Raw genomic sequence first — 21,577 nt, 5'->3', positions numbered from 1 at the left:
TGATGACGTCATAAAAATTAAAAATATTTTTAACTCATGCGAAAGACAGTTGATTGACATAGACAATATTAAAATCTCAGGGGGAAATGGAATACATATAAGCGAGATGCGCTCTGTTGAATGTGATTAGCAATAACGAAAGAGAAAAAAATCCTATATTTTACATTCGTGTGGCCATACGATGACGTCATAACATCCGAGACGTAAAAATTTGGCATGAATTCATATCTACAATTTATCTTCTTACATAACAAGTTAAAAAAATTGGAGGTCAGCTTTGATCCTAAAGAGCTATAATAGATTCAAAATTGGCATTATTTTGACAATATTTTATAACTTTTTCAACTAAAACGCGCGCAAATGGTGTAATTCAACGTGTTCATATGACGTCATTTTAATTTAAAATTATGTCAATCTTTTTTAAAATGACTAGGAAAGAAAAACACGTGATTTTCATGCTCCGTGCGCACCTTACGCGTAAATTTTTTCGCGAGTGTGGGAATTTTTGACATGCTTAAAATGTCATGATCAGCGTAGAAAGTTGATTAGAAATTAATTTTGCGCATTTTGAAGCATAACTTCTTGTGTAACATGACATTTTTAAAACATCAAAAGTTTGCTTTTGATATGACTTAAATTTTCACCAAGTGTCAATACAAAATGACTTTTGGTTTATAATCTATAATCAATCATTGAAATTCATAAAATCGCCAGTAACTTGCGCTGCGTCATATAACGAAGTTTCCTGCACATCTACAGATTAAAGTCAATCTTCTGAAAAAGTTATAAGATGTTATGTTGACAAGAGTTAGAGATACACGTGACACAAAATTCTGGGAAAGAAAGAAGAATAAGATCCTGACAATAACAAGGGGTTATCCGCCAAGTGCGGATAACCAATTTGAATGAAACCAATTTGTTGTTGCCTATCCTGACACATTGAATCTATATATAAATTTACGTAAGGGCAAAATTCGGTAAATCGCGCCTTACTTCTAGAATGTTTACTCGATGGTATATAAAGTAGGTTTGTACTTTCGGTACGGATTTTACTGTTTACTAATTAAATTGAGTTAGATAATTAGTTATTGACGATTAAAACGAATTTAGATTCAACGATTTGCCCCAAATAGGGGGTTTTCCGATCGTAATAATACGAGGATGCTTGGTATTTTCCTATCTCCTCCTACGATAATTGTTTTTAATAGCTGAAAACCGATTGAACAGCTCGAGTAAAGCATCGTAATGTTGAAGACAGGCCGACTTTCTTTAGAAAATACTATTTTGATAGATTTAATATACGTTTATACAAATTTATTGATTTCCGATGAATGGAACATTCCAAAATAACTATTTGGTTTAAAAATGGACGTATACCTCCATAGTTTAACACAGGTAGGTAAATTTATGGGCCCTTGGAGAATAAACATAAATAGTATTGCAATGCTCTACAATACTGTAAATAGGTATTTAACCACTTTTGATCGCCATTTGAATCGCAATTTTCTTATTGTGAGTGTTGGTACTGTTAGATATAAAAAACAAAAATACAAATAAACTTTATTACTGTGAGTGTGTGTAGCCGCTACTGTTAGATTATAAACACATAATATACAAAATACACTTTAGTACTGACAGTTGATTCTCAACGTTTGTATTAATTAATAATTACAAAAAATATAAAAGTCATAGTGTATCGTTACATGTACTTTACTATTTCAATCGACTATGACACTGACAGTTTTAACAAAGTATTAAATCACAAATGTTTTACTGTATTAAGTGGTATATTATTGATAGGCCTATAAAACATGAAATCAATATTTTGTTACTGAGTGGATAAAGAAGATATTAAAAACTTGTACCTATCCTCTTCCCCTTTCCTTAACCCTAATGTTACATAATTAACACAAATTGTGTTTGTTTAAATGAGTCTAAATCAAAAATTCATTTTGTGACAAGTTTTTCTTTTGGTCGACTACATAAATCATTGTGTCTATTCGTTTCTGTAAACGACAATGTATTTTCAGTCCTGCAGTACGTACATTTGAAATCGCCAGTTTTTTTAACGCTGAAATTACTGTGTATTCGAGAACCATTTGTGGGCACAACCATCTAGTTAACTACAATTTTCCAAGGATTTTGAAAATGTTATTACTTCTTAATACAGTATTAATTATGTTGCATTTTTGTCATATCTAGAGGAATGTATTTGATTACACATGTTAATACCAAATTATAAAACAAAATAAGTGCGTCCCACGAATAAACGCCCCCACCCCTAAAACATTAACGTGGTATTTTATAATTTTTTATTCATCGTCTAAGACAGATTAGGTCTATTTATATAAATTTCTTATCTATTTATAAGAAAATTGTATATAGTTATGTTTATGGTAAAATAGAATATTGATTTCATCTAATATCAAAATTAGACTATTTTTTAGGTGTAGTAAAATTGCAAAAATTCTTCACAATGAAAGAAATCAGTCATGCGTTACCAATGCAGCTCTTCGACTGCATCTCTCAAGCACGTTTTGTAGTTATTAATTAATACAACTAACGTTGAGAAGCAACTGTCAGTAATAAAGTTTACATATAATTATGTGTTTAAACAGTACCCACACTCACAGTAAGAAATGTGTGCTTCAAATGGTGACAAAAAATGGTTTATGAATTTATTGTCAAAGTTTATCCCCCAAGGGCCCATAAATTTACCTACTTGTGTTTTACCAAATAATTATACTGGGAGACTGAGAGATTGTAATGTTCCATTCATCTTCAAGCAATACGTTTGTATAAACGTACAGTACTGGTCAGAGGACTTTCAAAATTTACGCTCGTGTTTTTCTGCTGAGATGAGTGTTTGTGGAGCTAACCTTAACCAGCAAAGCGTGAATGTTTTACAACAACAATTAAAATAAATCATACATATATAATATGAGCCCTTTGTGACTATACAAAGTATATATTGATTAACATAATAAAAAAAAGCAGTAAAATATACGTTTAAAATTCACATGAACAGCTTCAAAGTCATGATAAAATTAAAAGTATACATTCATATCTTCAAATTCCGCGCCTACAACACCAAGTTGATAGCTAGACTACTATCGCTTGCTATCCTACAACACCAAGTTGATAGCTAGACTACTATCGCTTGCTAGCCTACAACACCAAGTTGATAGCTAGACTACTATAGCTCGATAGCCGCATAGACGTGCATCTACGATCTTTTTATTGTGGTCATAAACCCTAGATTTACACAACTTCGGTGATATGACATGGTTTTTTCTTGCCGCGAATTTGACTCAATGTGTTGACTTTGTTGACAGGGCATACAAAAACGATCGTTTTAAAAATGTGTGATCAATGATGCAGTTATGAAAACGTTTATACTGTTTATTAGATACACACAATAATTATATCGGTGATCATTACATACAGTACAGTATGGCTATTCTACGGTAATTTATTGAAAATAAATGTAATTTGCCACATTGCCAACTTCTCTGTATCATATCATTCAAAGCATGAATTGTTTTATAAATAACTTTGTATTGAATGTGCTTTAAACGTTGTTTACACCACACAAGAGACAAATTTCGGAAATTAATTACTTAATTAATGTACTTTGTTGGTTGGTATTCAATTCAATAATCAACTTATTAAGTTGTCTAATAAATGAAGAATTTATAAAGCAAGTATTCAATCTAAATATGTTATGTAGAAATATACCAAAGAATTAAATTTGTGTACGTTGCTCTAAATACGGTGCACTCTCCAAGCGAGAGTCGAATCTGACTTTACTAGGCCTAATAATGTAAAGTACTTGTAACAACAATAACATTAAATGATTTTATTATATTAAACGTCTAAAGAGCCCCACAAAATGACATGGTTTGCCTTAGAAATAAATAACAATAGAATCGATGACTGAAATTTCAGGAGGTACGATTTTTTAATCAACCTGGTGTCCTGAAATCCCTGAAAGCATTATGTTAGTTTTGTTGGTTACACTCGGCTGGTCACGACTGAACGAAAGAAAATGGTCTATAAGCTTGTTTACAGTGTTAATCATGTGACACCCACCGCTGAATCGGTTTTTGACTCGTGTTGATTAATTGACATTTACTATTTCTAAAACAAATTATTATCGCTGACGGCCTAGTTTTTCACACTAATGACGTGGAAGACAATGAAAGACAATCACATTGGCATAAACTGCTAGCCAAAAATCGCTGCTCGATAAAGCTGTTCATGCGTGGATTGTGACCTTAATGCATTACTCTCAAGGATACCAACGCTCATGAATATTGCTAACAATACTCAAACAACACTCGGTCAACACTTGTTTAAAACACACGAAAAATGTCAAAACTCCTCTGACCAGTACTATATATTAAATTTATCAAAATAGTATTTTTTTAAGAAAATCGCCTTCAAAATTATGATGCTGTTCGACCAATTTTCAGCTATTAAAAACAATTATCATAGCAGGAGATAGGTAAATGTGAAGCCTTCTCGTATTATTGTGTGCGGGTATTTTTTAGCATTGACATCCATTAGACAGTGTATACCACAATCGGGAAAACACGCCTATTTGGGGCAAATCGTTGAACCTCAATTTGTTTTAATCGTCAATAACTAATTATCTAACTCAAATTAATTAGTAAACAGGATTATATTTGGTGGTTAAAATCAGTGCCGAACATATACCAACTTTATATATACCATTGCGTTATTTATAGTTAATTATAGAAGTGCATTTTTACCCTTACATAAATTATATATAGATTAATATATTGTTTTGTTTAAACAATGGTGGTAGGGTGGCCAGTTCCTTATCTTAGAATTTGTAATCTTAGGTCTTGGGTCTTAGCTTTCGTGATCTTAGGTCTTAGGGGGTCTTAGCTTTCGTGGTCTTAGGTTTCGTGACACCCCCCAATAGGCTGGCCCTGACCACACAGGATTCTAAAATAACCCATATGGATTTGCCCAAATGAACCCAAGGGCCAATCCTTCATTGACCTTTCTGGGTTATTTATGTGAGGCTACAAGAGACCCATGGGAAATAATGTGGGTTGAAAATATAGAGATATGTCCATGGAATAAATCTCACTGTGCACCCACGATCCTTCAGAAACATTTATGGATTTGCCCAAATTAACCCAAGGGCAGGTCCTTTAGCTAGCCCGCATGTCGATGCACCACTGATATACACGGCCTGAAGAACACCCAACAGTACATAGTAGAGCCTAGCTAGGCCTGCTTGGTTCTTCGCTGTTAACCATCGTAAACACTTTCGAAACCAGTTAAAATAAGCTTGACGTTATAATGCTGCTTTTTAATAGTGCAATATAGTTAATTCGAGTGACTAAGTAGGTTAAAATGGCATCTGAAATCAATCAAACTGACCATCATGTCCAAGCTGCTAAATATAATATTGCACACATGACGTCATCGTGCCTGGGACCAAAATACTGAGTTGCTATGGGGTGAGTTTTCAGCGCGTATCAAAAATAATTTCATTGCAAACCTTAAACGCGATTTTCTTGTGAACTATTTGAATGATATGTAAGTTTATAAAATGTAATACCTTTTTAAATATTTACTCAATTTTTACGAAATAAAAACCATTGTAAAGCTTATGATTTAAATAATCCAAATATATAAAAAAAATACAAAATGAAAATTTTTGACAAAAGTAGGGTTTTGCCAGATCGGATCACATTTTGTTTATGCTTTACTAATTGTCGGTGCAACGGTAAAATAAAACAACTACTAAATGTATAAAGTAAACTATGCAATTTATTCTAAGTGAGGATTCTCAATAAATAGATAAAATATACAATATTTGATAAGACAGTGCAATAAATGGTGTAGCTAAGATGCTGGTTGAGAAGATGCTGGTTGAGAAGAGCCTGTTAATAAATGTGGTATCTGACCAATTAGGATTAAGAGAATTAATTAAAAGTAAATAAGTTAAATAAAAAGATATATACAAGATGTATAAATAATCAAATTAAAAGTAAATGTTAAAATGCAATTTATGTGGTAGGTCTGCTACAGGAGCCCCCCTAATTAATGATAGAACGAGACAAAACGTTGAGGGAAATGAACATCTACCAGAACGAGTAGTACGGGGATGGGTTGCTAAAATGGGAGAAGGGTTGTTTGGTTTGACTAGGGGTGATGCTTGTAGCTTGGGAGTGAGGATTTGCTCTCGGCTTTTAAATATATCAGTATCCAAATGAGCTCCCTTTAAACGGTCAATACGGACTGTGTCCTGTCGACCATTTAGATCGAAACAAAGTCTGTTCGACTTACTACCTGGACCATCATATGGATGCTGTAAGGGTTTTTGGAACAAAACCCCCTTGGAACAAAAACATGGGTACAACTATATTTTTTTTGATAAATATAGGGGACGTAGTTTACTCATATTATCATGTAATCTATCAATATAATCAGAATAATCGCAATGCATTAGCAATTAGCATGGCGTATGTCCATTGTAAATTGAGAGATGAAATCTAGATGACGGATTTCGCGTGGCGAGTGACGATTTGGTCTGGCGAGTAAAGCATACACAAGTGGCTTATGGTCAGTCAAAATATGAAATGAGCGTCCTTCAAGTGAATGGCGGAAATTTTTAACTGAAAGGTATACTGCAAAAATTTACGTAAAGAAGTTGGTTGTGGAAAGTCACTCCCACCAAATAATTGCAAAGTATCAAAACCATTGAGAATTTTAAAAAATGTAAATGAATAAGAATATACACATACAAACAAAACGAATCCAAATGGTTTGATACACAATTTCATTTATACTTTTGTATTTTTTATTTTCATTTTTTGAAGCATAATGGATTATAGTATTGTCAGCATACATACTTATTTTGCATTATTATTGATTGGTCATTTATATAGAAGAGGAAAGAAAGTGGGCCCACGATTGTCAAACTATGTTGTCCTAATTTACAAGAACATAACATTTTTTAAAGTGACAGAAAATTTGATGTTATACAGTTTGTATAACATTCTCAGTTTCTACATAATAATAATAGTAATGTTGTGAAACCTCCAAGCGCGGTACATAAACTAATACGATAAAAGAGACTCAGGCACCTCCTGCCCTACTTAAATTAGATCTAAAACAATCTAGGTGGCATGGTAAAAGAGAAAAAAGGGGATTAATATGCTTTATTAAACAAGTATGTCTTAAGAAGCCTCTTAAAAAGAGCCACTAACTGTGCATCTTTAGTGCAGTTTGGAAGAGAATTCAAAAGCATAGGAGCTGCATAAGATAATGCACAGTGACCATATGAGATGGTCTTCACTTTAGCTGGAACAAGCCGATTCTGAGAATTGAAACCAAGATTGTGACAAGAGGATTGTGAAGTGTGAAAATTGTTGATGTATTTCGGTGCAAGGCCATGAAGAGATTTATGTGTGAGTAGCAATATCTTAAAGTTGACACCCTCCTTCACCGAAAGCCAGTGCAGTTCATGCAAGATAGGTGTTAGGAGGTCTCTATGCTCAGTTTGACACACTAGATGGGCATCACTATTTAGTAACGTCTGCAACTTCCTAAGCAGGGTCTTGGGCAGTGCCACATGAATACTAATACAGTAGTCCAGACGTGATGATATAAAGGCATGCACAAGTCGTGTAGTTGTTTTCCTATCCAGAAACCTACGAATTAGACCAATCTTCCTAATCCCAACCAACGACTGATGGCATTGATGTTAGCATCCATCGGCAAGTGGCAATCCATGTAAACCCCAAGATTTCAAACTTCTGGGGATGGCTTAAGATCTAATACAGAAGATAGTTGCAGTGGCAGAGATTTTCGGAATTATCATGTATGGAAGTGATTTTGGTGGCAAAGTATATGTTGTGAGGGTCAAGAAATCTAAATACAGCTTTTTGAAGTTCACTCAATGGCTTCAAAATGGCCACCATATGGTATATAGGTTTTTGCTAATTTACCAGCTACTATGATTATGATTTTGCTAAGCTGAAGGTGACAAAACAAAATTCAGCTTTTGAATTACAGTTGATCATGAGAATATGTCAATATGTTGGTGATAATATGGGAACCACAATGAATATGACCCCAGGATGTACTGTACAGAAGAAGATATAAGCGATGTACTGTGACTATATCATTCGCGTGAAGAACCTAAAAAATTAAATTTTCTAATAAAATTTTAAGATATTTTCCAAATCCTAAAGTGAACCATGGCCAAATTTCAGTTAAGCATATTCCAATCAAATACCTTATGGATAAAGCAAGTAAAGCAATTTAAAGTAAAATATCTTGTGCGACCAAAATTATTCATCCTAACTGGATTTATGCATAGGTATGCTATAAGTGGAGAAATCGACGATAGTTTTTGCTGATCATTCTTAATAAAACAAATAACATGTCAACAGTTTATACTACAGTACACTCTGGAAATGATATCTAGCTGCTCAGTCATAATAATCAGACCCAAAGAAGCATCTTTTCAAATCTGGGTTGTATTTTACATAATGGTGGGTTCAGGTTTTGGAAGATGTGCATATCATTCTACAGATATATTGGTCAAGGCCAATAGGCCTGAATGACAAATTTCCACATGCATACAATGCAAGATTCCAGAAGAATGTGTTACAATGATGATGAATCATTTTTAAGGCATGACGACAAGAGAAATCCTGAAATTTGTCTTTCAGCTCAAACATTTCCACTTTTGACATATTGGACAACTACGACATTGTAAGCATGCGCAGTCGTGAGCTTCAAAGCCATGTGAGCACAATTGGCCAATCACATCATGGATACGGTATTCGTCGTTAAGGAAAATATTTTTGTTTATATCACTGGTTAGGATGAAGAACAACTGAAATCATTGTCCAATAGAAATACACCTCTTTAAATTAGCTTTATATTCATAGTAAACAAGCCAGATTTCGCTTAGAAGATGGAGGCATACGAAGCTTTTGAAAAGACGATTCTACAGGCAAAAAATTGAGTTTTTGACATTTACAAAAACATAGCCTTACAAAATGTATTTTTTACTTGTTTTAGTTAAAAAATGAATAAAAATAACAACTCAGTATGATTCTAAAATACCTAAAGGTTAGATTTAAACAATAAAATAATAAAAAAATTTTTTTTTTCAACGTGATTGTGCCTATTCTAGGCTGTATCTCAATTTGGGAATTACCGACAAGCTCGTTTGGCTTGTCCGTGCCACATTTTGGAATGCTTAATTTTTATACTGTAAACATCAAAAATTGAGTTAGTTATCAAAATCATGTCTTCATTATGTACAGGAGCTAAGAAATTGGCTGTACCTTATGGTGGCCATTAAGTGAACTTAAAGATCCAAAACAGAGCAAATTAGAACCGTTTTGATTTAGCGTGTTGGGCCCTTAGATGTTCTTGTTAAACTCTCTTTTCTTTTTTTTCTCAACAAAATCACTATCACCCTAATATACCTAGACCTGCCTGTCAGGCAGTAAATAGGCCTTTCTATGTTAAACAGTGGTTGTTGTGTGATTTGGGTGTGTTAAACTACCAACAGTCAATTTGTGTGCACTTTAGGCAAAACATCTTACAACTTGCTTTAAAATTAGACAGATGGTACAGAAGTTTGAACCAAAACAAAAAAGAGGATTACAATATCAATGATTTATTTCATATTGTAGCACTAGTGAAATGGGTTGTAATACTACTAGTTTTAAAGAGCGTCTCTTTAAATCTACAGTTTGATGAAAATGATGAAAATGTTTGAAGTAATATCTCATTCATTCACAATGATGTTGCACACTATGAAAACATCTTACTTTAACACAGCTTCTCATTCATTCACAATGATGTTGCACACTATGAAAACATCTTACTTTAACACAGCTTCTCATTCATTCACAATGATGTTGCACACTATGAAAACATCTTACTTTAACACAGCTTCTCATTCATTCACAATGATGTTGCACACTATGAAAACATCTTACTTTAACACAGCTTCTCATTCATTCACAATGATGTTGCACACTATGAAAACATCTTACTTTAACACAGCTTCTCATTCATTCACAATGATGTTGCACACTATGAAAACATCTTACTTTAACCCAGCTTCTCATTCATTCACAATGATGTTGCACACTATGAAAACATCTTACTTTAACACAGCTTCTCATTCATTCACAATGATCTTGCACACTATAAAAACATCTTACTTTAACACAGCTTCTCATTCATTCACAATGATCTTGCACACTATGAAAACATCTTACTTCTACACAGCTTCTCAATCCTAGTCAAATTTCAGTTTTAACAATAAACCAGCCACATTAAGTATTTTGTCATTCATGTACATAATATTCTCTGCTAAATTGGTACTTTATTGATAAATTATGCCCAAATGTATGACCATTTCGTAAAGTGTAATCTTAAAATTCAATATCGTCACCACACAAGTTTTGATCATTGTGTCACTCACTATACTGTATTGAAAACATTCATTTTACTGATCCTTTGGCAGCAAGTTTTATACTTTATGCCAATATTGATGATTTAATATTCTTATGCATTATTATGCATGGTTTTCTGAAATCTAAAATGATTTAACTGAACTTTTATTAATTATATCATATACAATGTATGTTTTTTTAATTTAAATGGTATTTTGGATATACAGTAGAGCTGTTAATTACTGCTTCGTTCGTTCCCACGTGTAACACTTTGTAGCCTACGCGTGGAGCATTTTTTTTTTTATTGCAAACCTATGATAGGTATTGTTTTTTTATTGCAATCCCACACACTCCCTGAGAGTGTATTGTTTTTTTATTGCAATCCCACACACTCCCTGAGAGTGTATTGTTTTTTGATTGCGATACTACGAGAGGCTTTGTTTTGCTAGTGTCCGATGGAAGGGTGTTAAATATACAGCATTGTTACAGCCATCAATTGAGAACAATGCTAGTATAATAACCCACCTCAGATCGACGAATTCTACCCCTACAGTTACGGCCGAGTAGGCCTGTCTAGCTAGCTAGAGGCTAATTTTGCTGCTATTGAATATTAATAAAAATGCTGAACATTTCCATTTCGTTTTACAGGCCTTTCTCTAGCAAACTTGATTTAAATCAATATATTTCATGGTAAAATAGAAAAAAATTATACGATATTGTGTAAAAAGTGATTCTAAGTATGGTCCTATACGAACGAATCATTTGTTGAATACAATCCAATAACCTGTACGAACTCAAAGTTGTAGAGTGCATTGGTTTTTTTATAACCTTGATCGCTAGAATCTGGATCTAGGCGTAACTTTCTTCTACTTTTTTGGGATGGAGACGTTTCCCTTCTTCTATCTCTAGATGGTGATGCATCTCTTCTTCGGACATGACTGCTATATTTTTCAACCATTGTTCCTCTTGATTCACTGATAACAATGGTGTTTATAACATATTGCGATAGTTGCATGGGAAAACAATGCCTCTCATAGAATTGTGATCAAAAAACAATGCAGTTCACAGAATTATGATAAAAAAACAATACATCTCGTGGAATTGCGATAAAAACACAATGCCTTGTAGTCACGAAGCTGGAACATGGGTTTTAACTGTACTGCCTTATAACACAAACTAGGCAGTTATTACAAATCATGTGGCTATATTACCTACAAACCATTAATTTGCAGAGCTTCTATGGAAAGATGCTTTTTATTTTATTAATTTTATAATGGGAATTTTGTATTTTTTGTCTATCACAATAATGAAGCATCTTTCTTGCATGATATCTGTAATCTACAAGGAGCACATCATTAATCATTTTTCTTTCACTTTCAGCATATATTTTCCGTACATGTATTTTACACTTTTAAATATTCAATTAAATGTGGATGTCTGTTAATTTGTAATTTTACTTTTTATTTGACAGTGGGTTCAGTAGCTCATGATGGACTGAGTTCATTAGCAGATGACAATGATCCAGGAACTCAGTTACTGTTACCAAATAATGATGAGAGGCTACTCGGAGGTTCATCTCCCACACGGCAACGTAGACCAGGAATCATGGGTGATTATACACTTCCTCCTAGACGAAGGGATGCTTCTCCTAGTCGTGATCCCAGTCCACAGAATTATCTTCCATCGAGGATGCAGGAATACTTAACCAACCACCAGCCACGTAGGAGCTACTCCTTAGAATGCCAAGATGAAAGTGGGCTAGATTACAATCCTAGTGGAGAGCCTCTGCATTCAGTGGATCTGAGTCCACCTCATGAACGTCAACTGAGAAGAGATTTCACACCAGAGATGGAACAGAGACACCGTAGTTATTCCCCAGCTAGAGATCCCCACTACAGGACTAGAGACTATTCACCTTCGCGTCAAAGGCTTATGGAACCTGCTCAAGAGCGAAGATTCAGGGATCCATCACCATCAAGAGAGGGCCGAAGAAGAGATGCATCACCATCTAGAGATAGAAGAAGGGAATCTTCTCCATCCAGAGAAAGCAGGAGAGAGCAATCATCAAGACAATTTGAATATGATTACAGAGATTCAAGAAGGTCTAGATCACCTAATCGAAGAGCTAATGGATACTTTCCTGATGGGGAAAGGAGAAGCCAGTCAGAAGTAAGGGAATACACATACGATAGACCATATCGCCATATGCATAAATCACGAATGAGGAATGAAGGATCTAGTTTACCTGGTTCACCGATAAGGGTTACAATGGTAAGAGGAAATATGGAAAGGATGAGTCCTAGTGAGAGTCCACGAGGAAGCCCAAGGACAAGTCCGACCTCATCACCAACTGGACAGAAAAGATCACGGCAACTACCACAAGTTCCATCCTATGTTCTGGGAAGGAGTGAACGAGGTAAGTTTAGATGTAACTTGACATTTGCAATATTGTATGCTCTAAAGTATAAAGAATTTTAAATGAATGAAAAGTTGAAAGATGAGAATTGCATTTATTATAGTTTAACCTTAACCTTAACCATGTTGGTCGATCTTAATTCCTATATATTTAATCAACGATTTGTTTGGGATAGTAACTTATTATTGCATTTTTAGAAAAATCTTCAACATTTTTGAATTTGCATTTTGAGCTGAAAACTATTCTTACTTGTTACAATTCTGGAGCATTTTGTACTGAAATCTTTAATGTATATGAGGACAAGCAGAGGACCAAGCAAACTTCCCTGCCTGAAAAAAAATGACCTGACCCCGAAAGACATGATTAGAATATCAGAAATGCAACCATTCAATTCAACACATTTTTTTCGGTTGGTGAGATAAGATTGATACCAACTTATATCTTCAAAACCAATACAAGTTACCTTTTTTAGCAAAATATCAAAATTAACACAATCGAAAGCCTTCCTTATATATCCAGGATAGTCCCTGTGATAGTCATACCAGTGAATTTACCTTGCACTGATTGTTATTTAATATGATCTAAAAGGTTTATAATCAAACAGGTTTCTGTGGAATGGCCTTCTTTAAATCCTGATTGACATTCATTTAAAATTTTGTTTTCTTTTATAAAATTCTTTACTTGCAATCCAACAGATATAGCTGAAGTTCGGATCATACACAGGAATTTATTAGTTAACTCTTGTTAAATTGTATGAGATCTTTTTTATTTGTGTATTATTAAAATGAAATTCTTGACAATAACAATAGACTATCGCTATAGCCTATTGTTATTTTCAAGAATTTCATTTTTTCTGCTCATTTTTTGTGTCTCGCAGATCTCTAAAAAAGAAGTTCAGCTGTAACTTGGAAGATGCACATATATATGTAGTTGTGCACATGACTTTGGTATAATGAAAATATGGTCGCTAAATCCGGACATTTTAAGCATTTCACATTTTCAAATTTTGTCCAGTCGCACGTAGCATTAAAAGAGCGTTTTTGCAGTTTGATTTTTGTTCTTATACCTTTATGATAAATTCCTTTAATTTTTGATGAATTATGAATGTAAAATAATGACAAGTACACGTCAAACAAATTCGTGGGCTTGAAAATGGGTAATTATATGAAAATTTGTGTAAATCGATTATAGCTCTTCATGATGGATCTGAATTTTAAAAAAATTGGATTTTCATCTTTTTCGACACGTGACTAAAGCAGAGGGCTATTAAACTTTATATGCCTGCATTATTGCCAGCGATCTAAACAATAGGTACACACTTGTCTGGCAGTGTCCTTTGTATGATACGTTCAACATTGGGGTTTACGCATGATATATCATGTTCCATCCAGGGACCAAAATACGTTTACAAACATTGGCGTAAATCCATCCATATAGTGACTACTCTTTAAAAGATCTTCCACTAAGGAATAACCTAGAGAACCAATTAAATAGAAAAATAAATAAATTGAATAAAAAAATTTAAAAAAGTAAAATTGTACAAACTTACACTATGTATACAATTGGATCAAAACAAAATGTAACACAATAGATTCAGCATTGTAGATATAATGATGGACAAATGCCATGTAAAACTTCCTTATACTGAATGTAATTATAGTGTATTGTTCATAAAAGATATTTGTGAAATAAGCCATCGGGTGAAGGCATAGAAGCAGCTAGAAATCACTTTGAATAACAAATTGGGCCTAGGTTAATCTATTAATGTGTTCAAATTGGGCCTTGGTTAATCTATTAATGTGTTCAAATTGGGCCTAGGTTAATCTATTAATGTGTTCAAATTGGGCCTAGGTTAATCTATTGATGTGTTCAAATTGGGCCTAGGTTAATCTATTAATGTGTTCAAATTGGGCCTAGGTTAATCTATTAATGTGTTCAAATTGGGCCTAGGTTAATCTATTAATGTGTTCAAATTGGGCCTAGGTTAATCTATTAATGTGTTCAAATTGGGCCTAGGTTAATCTATTAATGTGTTCAAATTGGGCCTAGGTTAATCTATTAATGTGTTCAAATTGGGCCGAGGTTAATCTATTAATGTGTTCTGTATATTATATAAAAATAAAAAGTTTTACCAAAATATCGTTCAGTAAAACATACTTTACCTCGATTAAACGTCAACGCTAGGCAGCAAAACCAAAAACATCTCGCCAAAGTCATAGGCTGAAAGTCCGGACGTGTAAGGTGTTAATTGTACTTCGTTACGTTGTAACATGTCAAATCGTCTCAGTTCAATTTAAATCACGTCATTTAAAGTTATCGAACAGACGAAAGCTACTTAGTAGTTATATCAGATATTTAATTATAAACACTGCAAGTATTTATGATTAAACTATGTGAAGACCACAATTCAACTAAGGGTATGTTCAGATTAACTGCGTTAAGGTGTTATATAAGCGGCATACATATTTAGGCCGCGGATTAGCGTTAGGAAGCTGCTATGCCGCGCCAGTAGCATTAATGACCCTAGCAGGAGAGGGTAGATTTAATAATGCTAATCCAGTGATGCATCAGTGATTTTAACCTTAAACCATGAAAAGAAACGACCGCAGTTAAAAGGCCAACAGCAAACCTGTACAGCGAGATATCTAAACATCAAACTAACAAGTTTTCAATTTAAAAGAACAGTAGGCCTTATACAGTTGATGTCAGCAATATGATATTTTTATAAATTAAATACAATAATCAGATAATTGTCCATGTAATAATAATGTTTGAATTAGAATGCAATTCTGCAAGTAGTAAAAACAAATCAGTATAATTTGAAGGTAACATTATATTTAAAAAATAACAAAAAACTACTTTACAATATTAACTGTAATGCGTTTGTCATGAATGTATGCATCATTATATCTGCTTAGACCTAATGATCAGAGAGTTTTAACACAAATGCATTGGAATCTTGATTGTTGTGTTTGAAAACCATGAGTCTGAACACTGTGAGTCTAAACATACCCTAAAATGTTTGGATAAAAATACAGTATACAATATAATTGTTGTTTCTGTTTGATATAAATGCTAATAAATAGGCAATACTGTAATTTAGTTCTTTATTATTTCTTTCGTTCTTTAATTAAGAAAACACTATAAAACCTAAACAATGTTGATATAGTATTTAAAAAATATTTTTCCTTCTTTCTTGTATTGGCAGATTTGATACAGAGATGCATATAATTTTTGATAAATAATACTGTACTTTAATTCATTTTTAGGTGTTAATTTAAAGAAAACACTATAAAACCTAGAAAATCTTGATATAGTATTTTAAAATACCATCCACAATCTGGTACAAGCAACAACCTTATTAAATCTAAAATCCATAATTTTTAATGTGGTTTCTAAACACTGCTTTCATGGTGGAAACAATATTTTATTGGAACCCTTAGAGAGAAACGTTTGTTCCGTAATCGACGCCATGTTGACGCCATGTTGTTATTGTATAGGCACTACATCAAATCGTAAATATTTGTCGAACTACAATTAGGTTAAAATATTTTAATCTATTTTTTGACTATTATTAATTCATTTATGTATTATTTTGATTATTTAAAGATTTAAATATAAGTATAAATATAATACTAAAGGAATAAAATTCATTAATAAAAAATTTAAAAAATGTTAAAACCAGTAAAACAAATTTAAATTACGGACGTTTGAATGTAATTTGCTCTTATATCTCAAATTTTTTGGGTAAAACTTTGTGTTATCACTTTTAAACTTTTAACATAATTATTATGAGAAGTTCATCTATTCTTGTTAAATCGGAACGGGATAGAACGATAGGATTTTTACCAGATGGCCTAAAATGAGGTGTTTAGATAAACATGTTGTATTTATTCAACTTCAACTGCTATCATTACTGTAAGATTTTCATTTCAGAATATACATCAGGTATTGTGTAATATATGTCTGTAATTTCTCATGTAGCTCATCCTCCCATTCACTTGATTTCTGTTTCTCTTTAGATTTTGAAGCACCCCTTCTTCTTTGCACGTCATTTGCACCTATTTGTGTCAAGTATTTAGATTATAAAGATAACCAGCGCACAGATGCTGCTATTCTCTCTCGTAACCTTTTTAAATTCCCCCCTCAGAAAGCGCCAAACAAATGGAGATAAAGATGAAAATGAACCAGTACAAGCAGGCAGCGTCCGTCAACTCTCTCTCCCCACATGGCAACGGGGGTTTGTACAGCAACCCTGTCCCTGATCCCCACTATTCTAGAAGTCGCCAGCGAAAGCAAAGTCCTGACAACATATCTATTAAATCTTCAGATAGCAACATGTCCACTTTGAGTGACATGTCAGCATTGACGTCTGCAAGTACAATGAGCGTTTTATCATCACAGTCTGAAAGGCCAAGGGGAGGACGCAAACTCAGGTAATAATGCCTTTTGATAATTTGTTTGTATCTGTTAGGACTATGTTTTTGTTGTTAAAGATCATTTTATATTTCAATATTTGTGTACAGTATGTATTTGATTTGTACAGTATATATATCCATATTAATTTGTCATGCCTTGCAGATCCAGGTGGTCATGTTATATTGCTTATTGTTGCTTTCTCTTTTTTGTATGTGTGAGATTACACATTTTTAAAAACTAATAAAAAAATTAATGATATACAATATTATATAAAATATAAATATAATGAATACATGAACAGGGTGTATAGTGTTGTATCTTGTGGAGTTTAAAATGTAAATTTGGTTTTGTATACTTGACTTTTAATACTTAAATCCCAAAACCTATCTTAGACTTAAATATATATTTTATCTATTAATTTCAAATTTATTTTCATGTCTAATGTACTTAATACCAAAGTATGATCAGTCTCTAAACTCATGAACTTAACTTGATTGTATCTCTTTAATATCAGAGGCACAGTCTCGATAGTAAGTGCAATAAGTATACAGTATACAATAGAAATAAAAAACAGAAGCAGCATTTTCATTTCGGTTTAAGCGTCGATATCTGTGCTGTATCAAGTTACAGAGACCAAAGCATCTACAGTAGTTACTAGTGAGTGTGTGTGTTTGATGTCACATGGTTATGAGTTATGTGGTTTGATCTTGCCGAAAATTAATGAAACATACCAATTGGCGACTAATGAAAAATCTTGTGTGAACTGTGACGGTCGCCATCAAAGCAATGTATACCCTCCAAAAACAAATGTCAATGCCATTTCCTATAAGCTGCTGCAGCCCAGTGAGAGAGCAAGTCATATCATCTGCATAGCCTATAAGCTGCTGCAGCCCAGTGAGAGAGCAAGTCATATCATCTGCATAGCCTAAATTATTAATGCGGGTACCATCAATACTACAACCCACATTAAAGTTATTAAGGGCAGTATTGAGATCATCAATATAGATGTTGTACAAGATAGGTGACATAATTCCTCCTTGTCTCACACCATTGGTAACTGTGAACCATCTAGATAACGTATTTCCCCATCTAATACTAAACCTCTGTACCATGAAACAAACATCCTGACAATGGTTTAAGGTATATTCCTCTCAATAAATTTCCTGTGTGTGGTGTATAGTGATTGGCTCTATCAAACACCTTGGATGCAACGATAAAACAAGCAAAAACCGGATTGGAATTACGATTATAATACTCCACAATTTGTCAGTGGATGGGCAGCTTTAAACGAAAACTGATTATCTCCAGAATTCAAGTTCCCACCTGAGAAGTCAATCATAACATTCTCAAGAACCTTAGAGATGATATTTGCAAGTGCAATAGGCCTATAATTACTTTTTGAAGCAGTATAATCAGATTTACTTTACTTTAACAATAGGTAAAATATTAACTTTAGCCAGCTCCTCGGGCATATGCCCATGTTTAAGTATTAGATTGAAACACGGCTAAGTAAAACATGCAAACGGCTACTTGCTAGAAGTAGATGTTCAGCTGCAAGACCATCATCATTACCAGCTGACTTTTCAAGAGATAACTTATGGATACACTTGATTATTCCAATAGTAACGTCACAATAGGGGTCAATCTTAATATTCCTAATCTTGTGAGCATTATTATAAACACAGTTAAAAAATATTCTCAAAATGATCATCCCAGATATTCTCTTCACCAACAACACAAGGGACTTATATGATTTATTTTTGTTTACTTTTTGCCAGAAATCGACATAACGATTTGACCATTGAATCAGCACGAAGCATATTTAAACCTACCCATAGTAATGCGCATGGCGTCATTAAGTGGTCCATGTCTGGGTTTATTATTATACCGCCATAAATAAAGGCCTCTCTGGCAATATTATTCATCATCTCAGAGACATGGTCATTCCACCCAGGAATTACATGAACTTTACTATGTTTACCAGAGAAAAACATTTCTTATGCGTTAAAAGTTAGTTTTAAAAGATGTTTAAACTAAATAATGTATTAATTATACCAATTTATTTATTTGATTAAACGCATCCCCAATAAAACATCACTTAGAATAATAATCGCATTTTGTATTATATTTATAACACAATTATACTATTTGTAGTAAAATTCATCAGACTTTTATCTACAATTTACCAAGCATTTTTGTTCTTTTTTACCACTCTATTGGAGGATTTTATTTGATCATAAATATTACCATATTATTAAAACTAAAAAATTTAAGGTATCCCTCGAATAAGCACCTCTTTCAAATGAACTCCACCTCCCCACCTCTGTCCTACAAACAAACAATAAACAATATACATATATATATATATATATCATCACATTTTTAAATGATAAACTACTACCAGAGTAGCTGTCTATTAGCTGCTTGAATAGTTGTAATTAAATGTTATAATTAAATGAAAGCTGTGTGATTCGCTTTGTGTAGTCATTGTTTTTGTGTTAATATTAATATCAGCTCTAATCAAATGTCTAAAAATCAACATTTTTAACTTGTCAAATATAAATGTCTGCGAAAAAAACCAAACTTTATAGTTCAATATGATAATCAACAAATTAATTTTGCTGGAGCTTTTCTAGCTCTTACTGATCGTGTTTTCATAGATGAAGTAGGTGTATATATATTCTCTCTCTCTCTTAGACTGTGTTTTGTAATTCATTTTGTGTTTCTTTGTTTCTGTTGTTGTTGGTTCTTTGTTTTCAATATTGTTGTGTTTTTATAATAGTAATTTTACCAAAAAAGCTAAAATTCTGTCGTTTCTATAGGTTTGATATATTGTTATAGGTTTGTAATTTTTTTCCCCAATTCATACACTTCTACTGTATATCATAACCTACATGAATTCCTAGAAATTGTACAGGCTCACTAAACCATACAATATTTAACGGTTTTAACATGATGAAATGGTTAGTGAAAAAATGACCGGAACAAACCTGTAGCCAGGTGGTTCATAGGGTTTGGGTCAAACTAGACTAGGCATATGCCTATTCTGTAGTATAGCCAGCAGGCAAATGTTACTTTTATTACTAAATAGGCCTAGAAAATAACAAGATTGTCTCATAAAATAGCTAATAATCTAGCCGCTTCTAGTGTATTTTCAATTAAATTTTACTGTGCATGCATTGCTTTCCTGACGACATTCGCCATGCGTGATGTGGAGTGGTGGTGATGTGTGTGTGTGTGGAGAGAAGGTCGACAATTTGCTTGATTACTGCGTTTTTCTCCTGGGTCCAAATTGTACAACAATAATATTAAATAGATTAGTTAAAAGTGCCATACATAAAATTATGATTAGTATGGTTATTCTAGGCCTGCTTATATAGGGAGTTCTAATTACCTGCTTAATTACTTGATCCTTCGTACATACGTCTCTTCTCTGTGACCATCACTCTAAGTATTTTTACGCACAGTAAAAGGGAATTCCCGAAAGCTAAAACATGCAAGCGTGTGTAGGGCGCAGTCATGTCCGACAGCAATTTTTACTAGTTGCCAAATAAACATAAATTTTATGTAAAGCATTATTTATTTCAGCATGTATCGGCAATTGTTATCACTTTAGTTTCTTGAATATCTAATTTCTAATTCACAATTGGTTTTAATATATTTTATATATAAACAACATTATTTGAAATTGAAAAACTAGTCTCCCAGAGGGCCCAGTTGTGATCAGTAGAAATTCATTGTACTGTATTCATTCCTCCTATCCACTTCACTGAAATTTTCCTGGAATACTAAAAATTGCTATACTTTTTTCCTGATAAGAAACTGGAGCTCCAAAAGAGTATTAAAACATCCTTAATTACATCAATACCATGCAGAGTAATTATTGTGTCATCCTTGTCGCCATTAAGACAAGGAGTGGTTGATTATTGAACAACTTTTGTACCATTTATGCCTCATCATGAATTGCAAAATCCATTTTATTTCCTAATGCATGTTCTTCTTGAAACATTTCCATATATATTTGTTTCTCATACATTGAACTACTGCCGGCCATACATTATTACATGGTCATAGATAACAATTTGAGTGTTTGGTTCCTGTTGCTTGGTTAGACATTTTGCTTCTTGGATGTTTCGAGATGAGAAGCAATCTTTCAATGCTGATAGTGACTGCCATTTTGTAGTCATATCGCCAAGCCTAGGAACCAATTTAAGGAGTGAGATTGTTAGAAGTGACCAAGAGTTTTTTTATGTTTACAGCATTTTAGACG

General features: G+C 33.3%; 1 protein-coding gene across 8 annotated transcripts in view; it reads left to right on the top strand.

The window, feature by feature from the left end:
* Positions 1–21,577, top strand: part of LOC140063593 (regulating synaptic membrane exocytosis protein 2-like) — a 185,689-nt gene that overhangs the window by 143,240 nt on the left and 20,872 nt on the right. For 7 of the 8 annotated variants that reach the window (XM_072109991.1, XM_072109990.1, XM_072109995.1 and 4 more), the window contains 2 exons: positions 11,944–12,888; positions 17,039–17,324. In XM_072109991.1, coding sequence (XP_071966092.1) covers positions 11,944–12,888; positions 17,039–17,324 — 1,231 coding nt within the window. The remainder of the gene's footprint in view (positions 1–11,943; positions 12,889–17,038; positions 17,325–21,577) is intronic. The other variant, XM_072109994.1, reaches the window with a different exon arrangement.

The sequence above is a fragment of the Antedon mediterranea genome, chromosome 1 (genome assembly GCF_964355755.1).
Source record: "Antedon mediterranea chromosome 1, ecAntMedi1.1, whole genome shotgun sequence".
In the NCBI taxonomy this organism is placed as follows: domain Eukaryota; kingdom Metazoa; phylum Echinodermata; class Crinoidea; order Comatulida; family Antedonidae; genus Antedon; species Antedon mediterranea.
The sequence above is the reverse complement of the archived record's forward strand: the minus strand, read 5'-3'. Positions and strand labels throughout refer to the sequence as shown.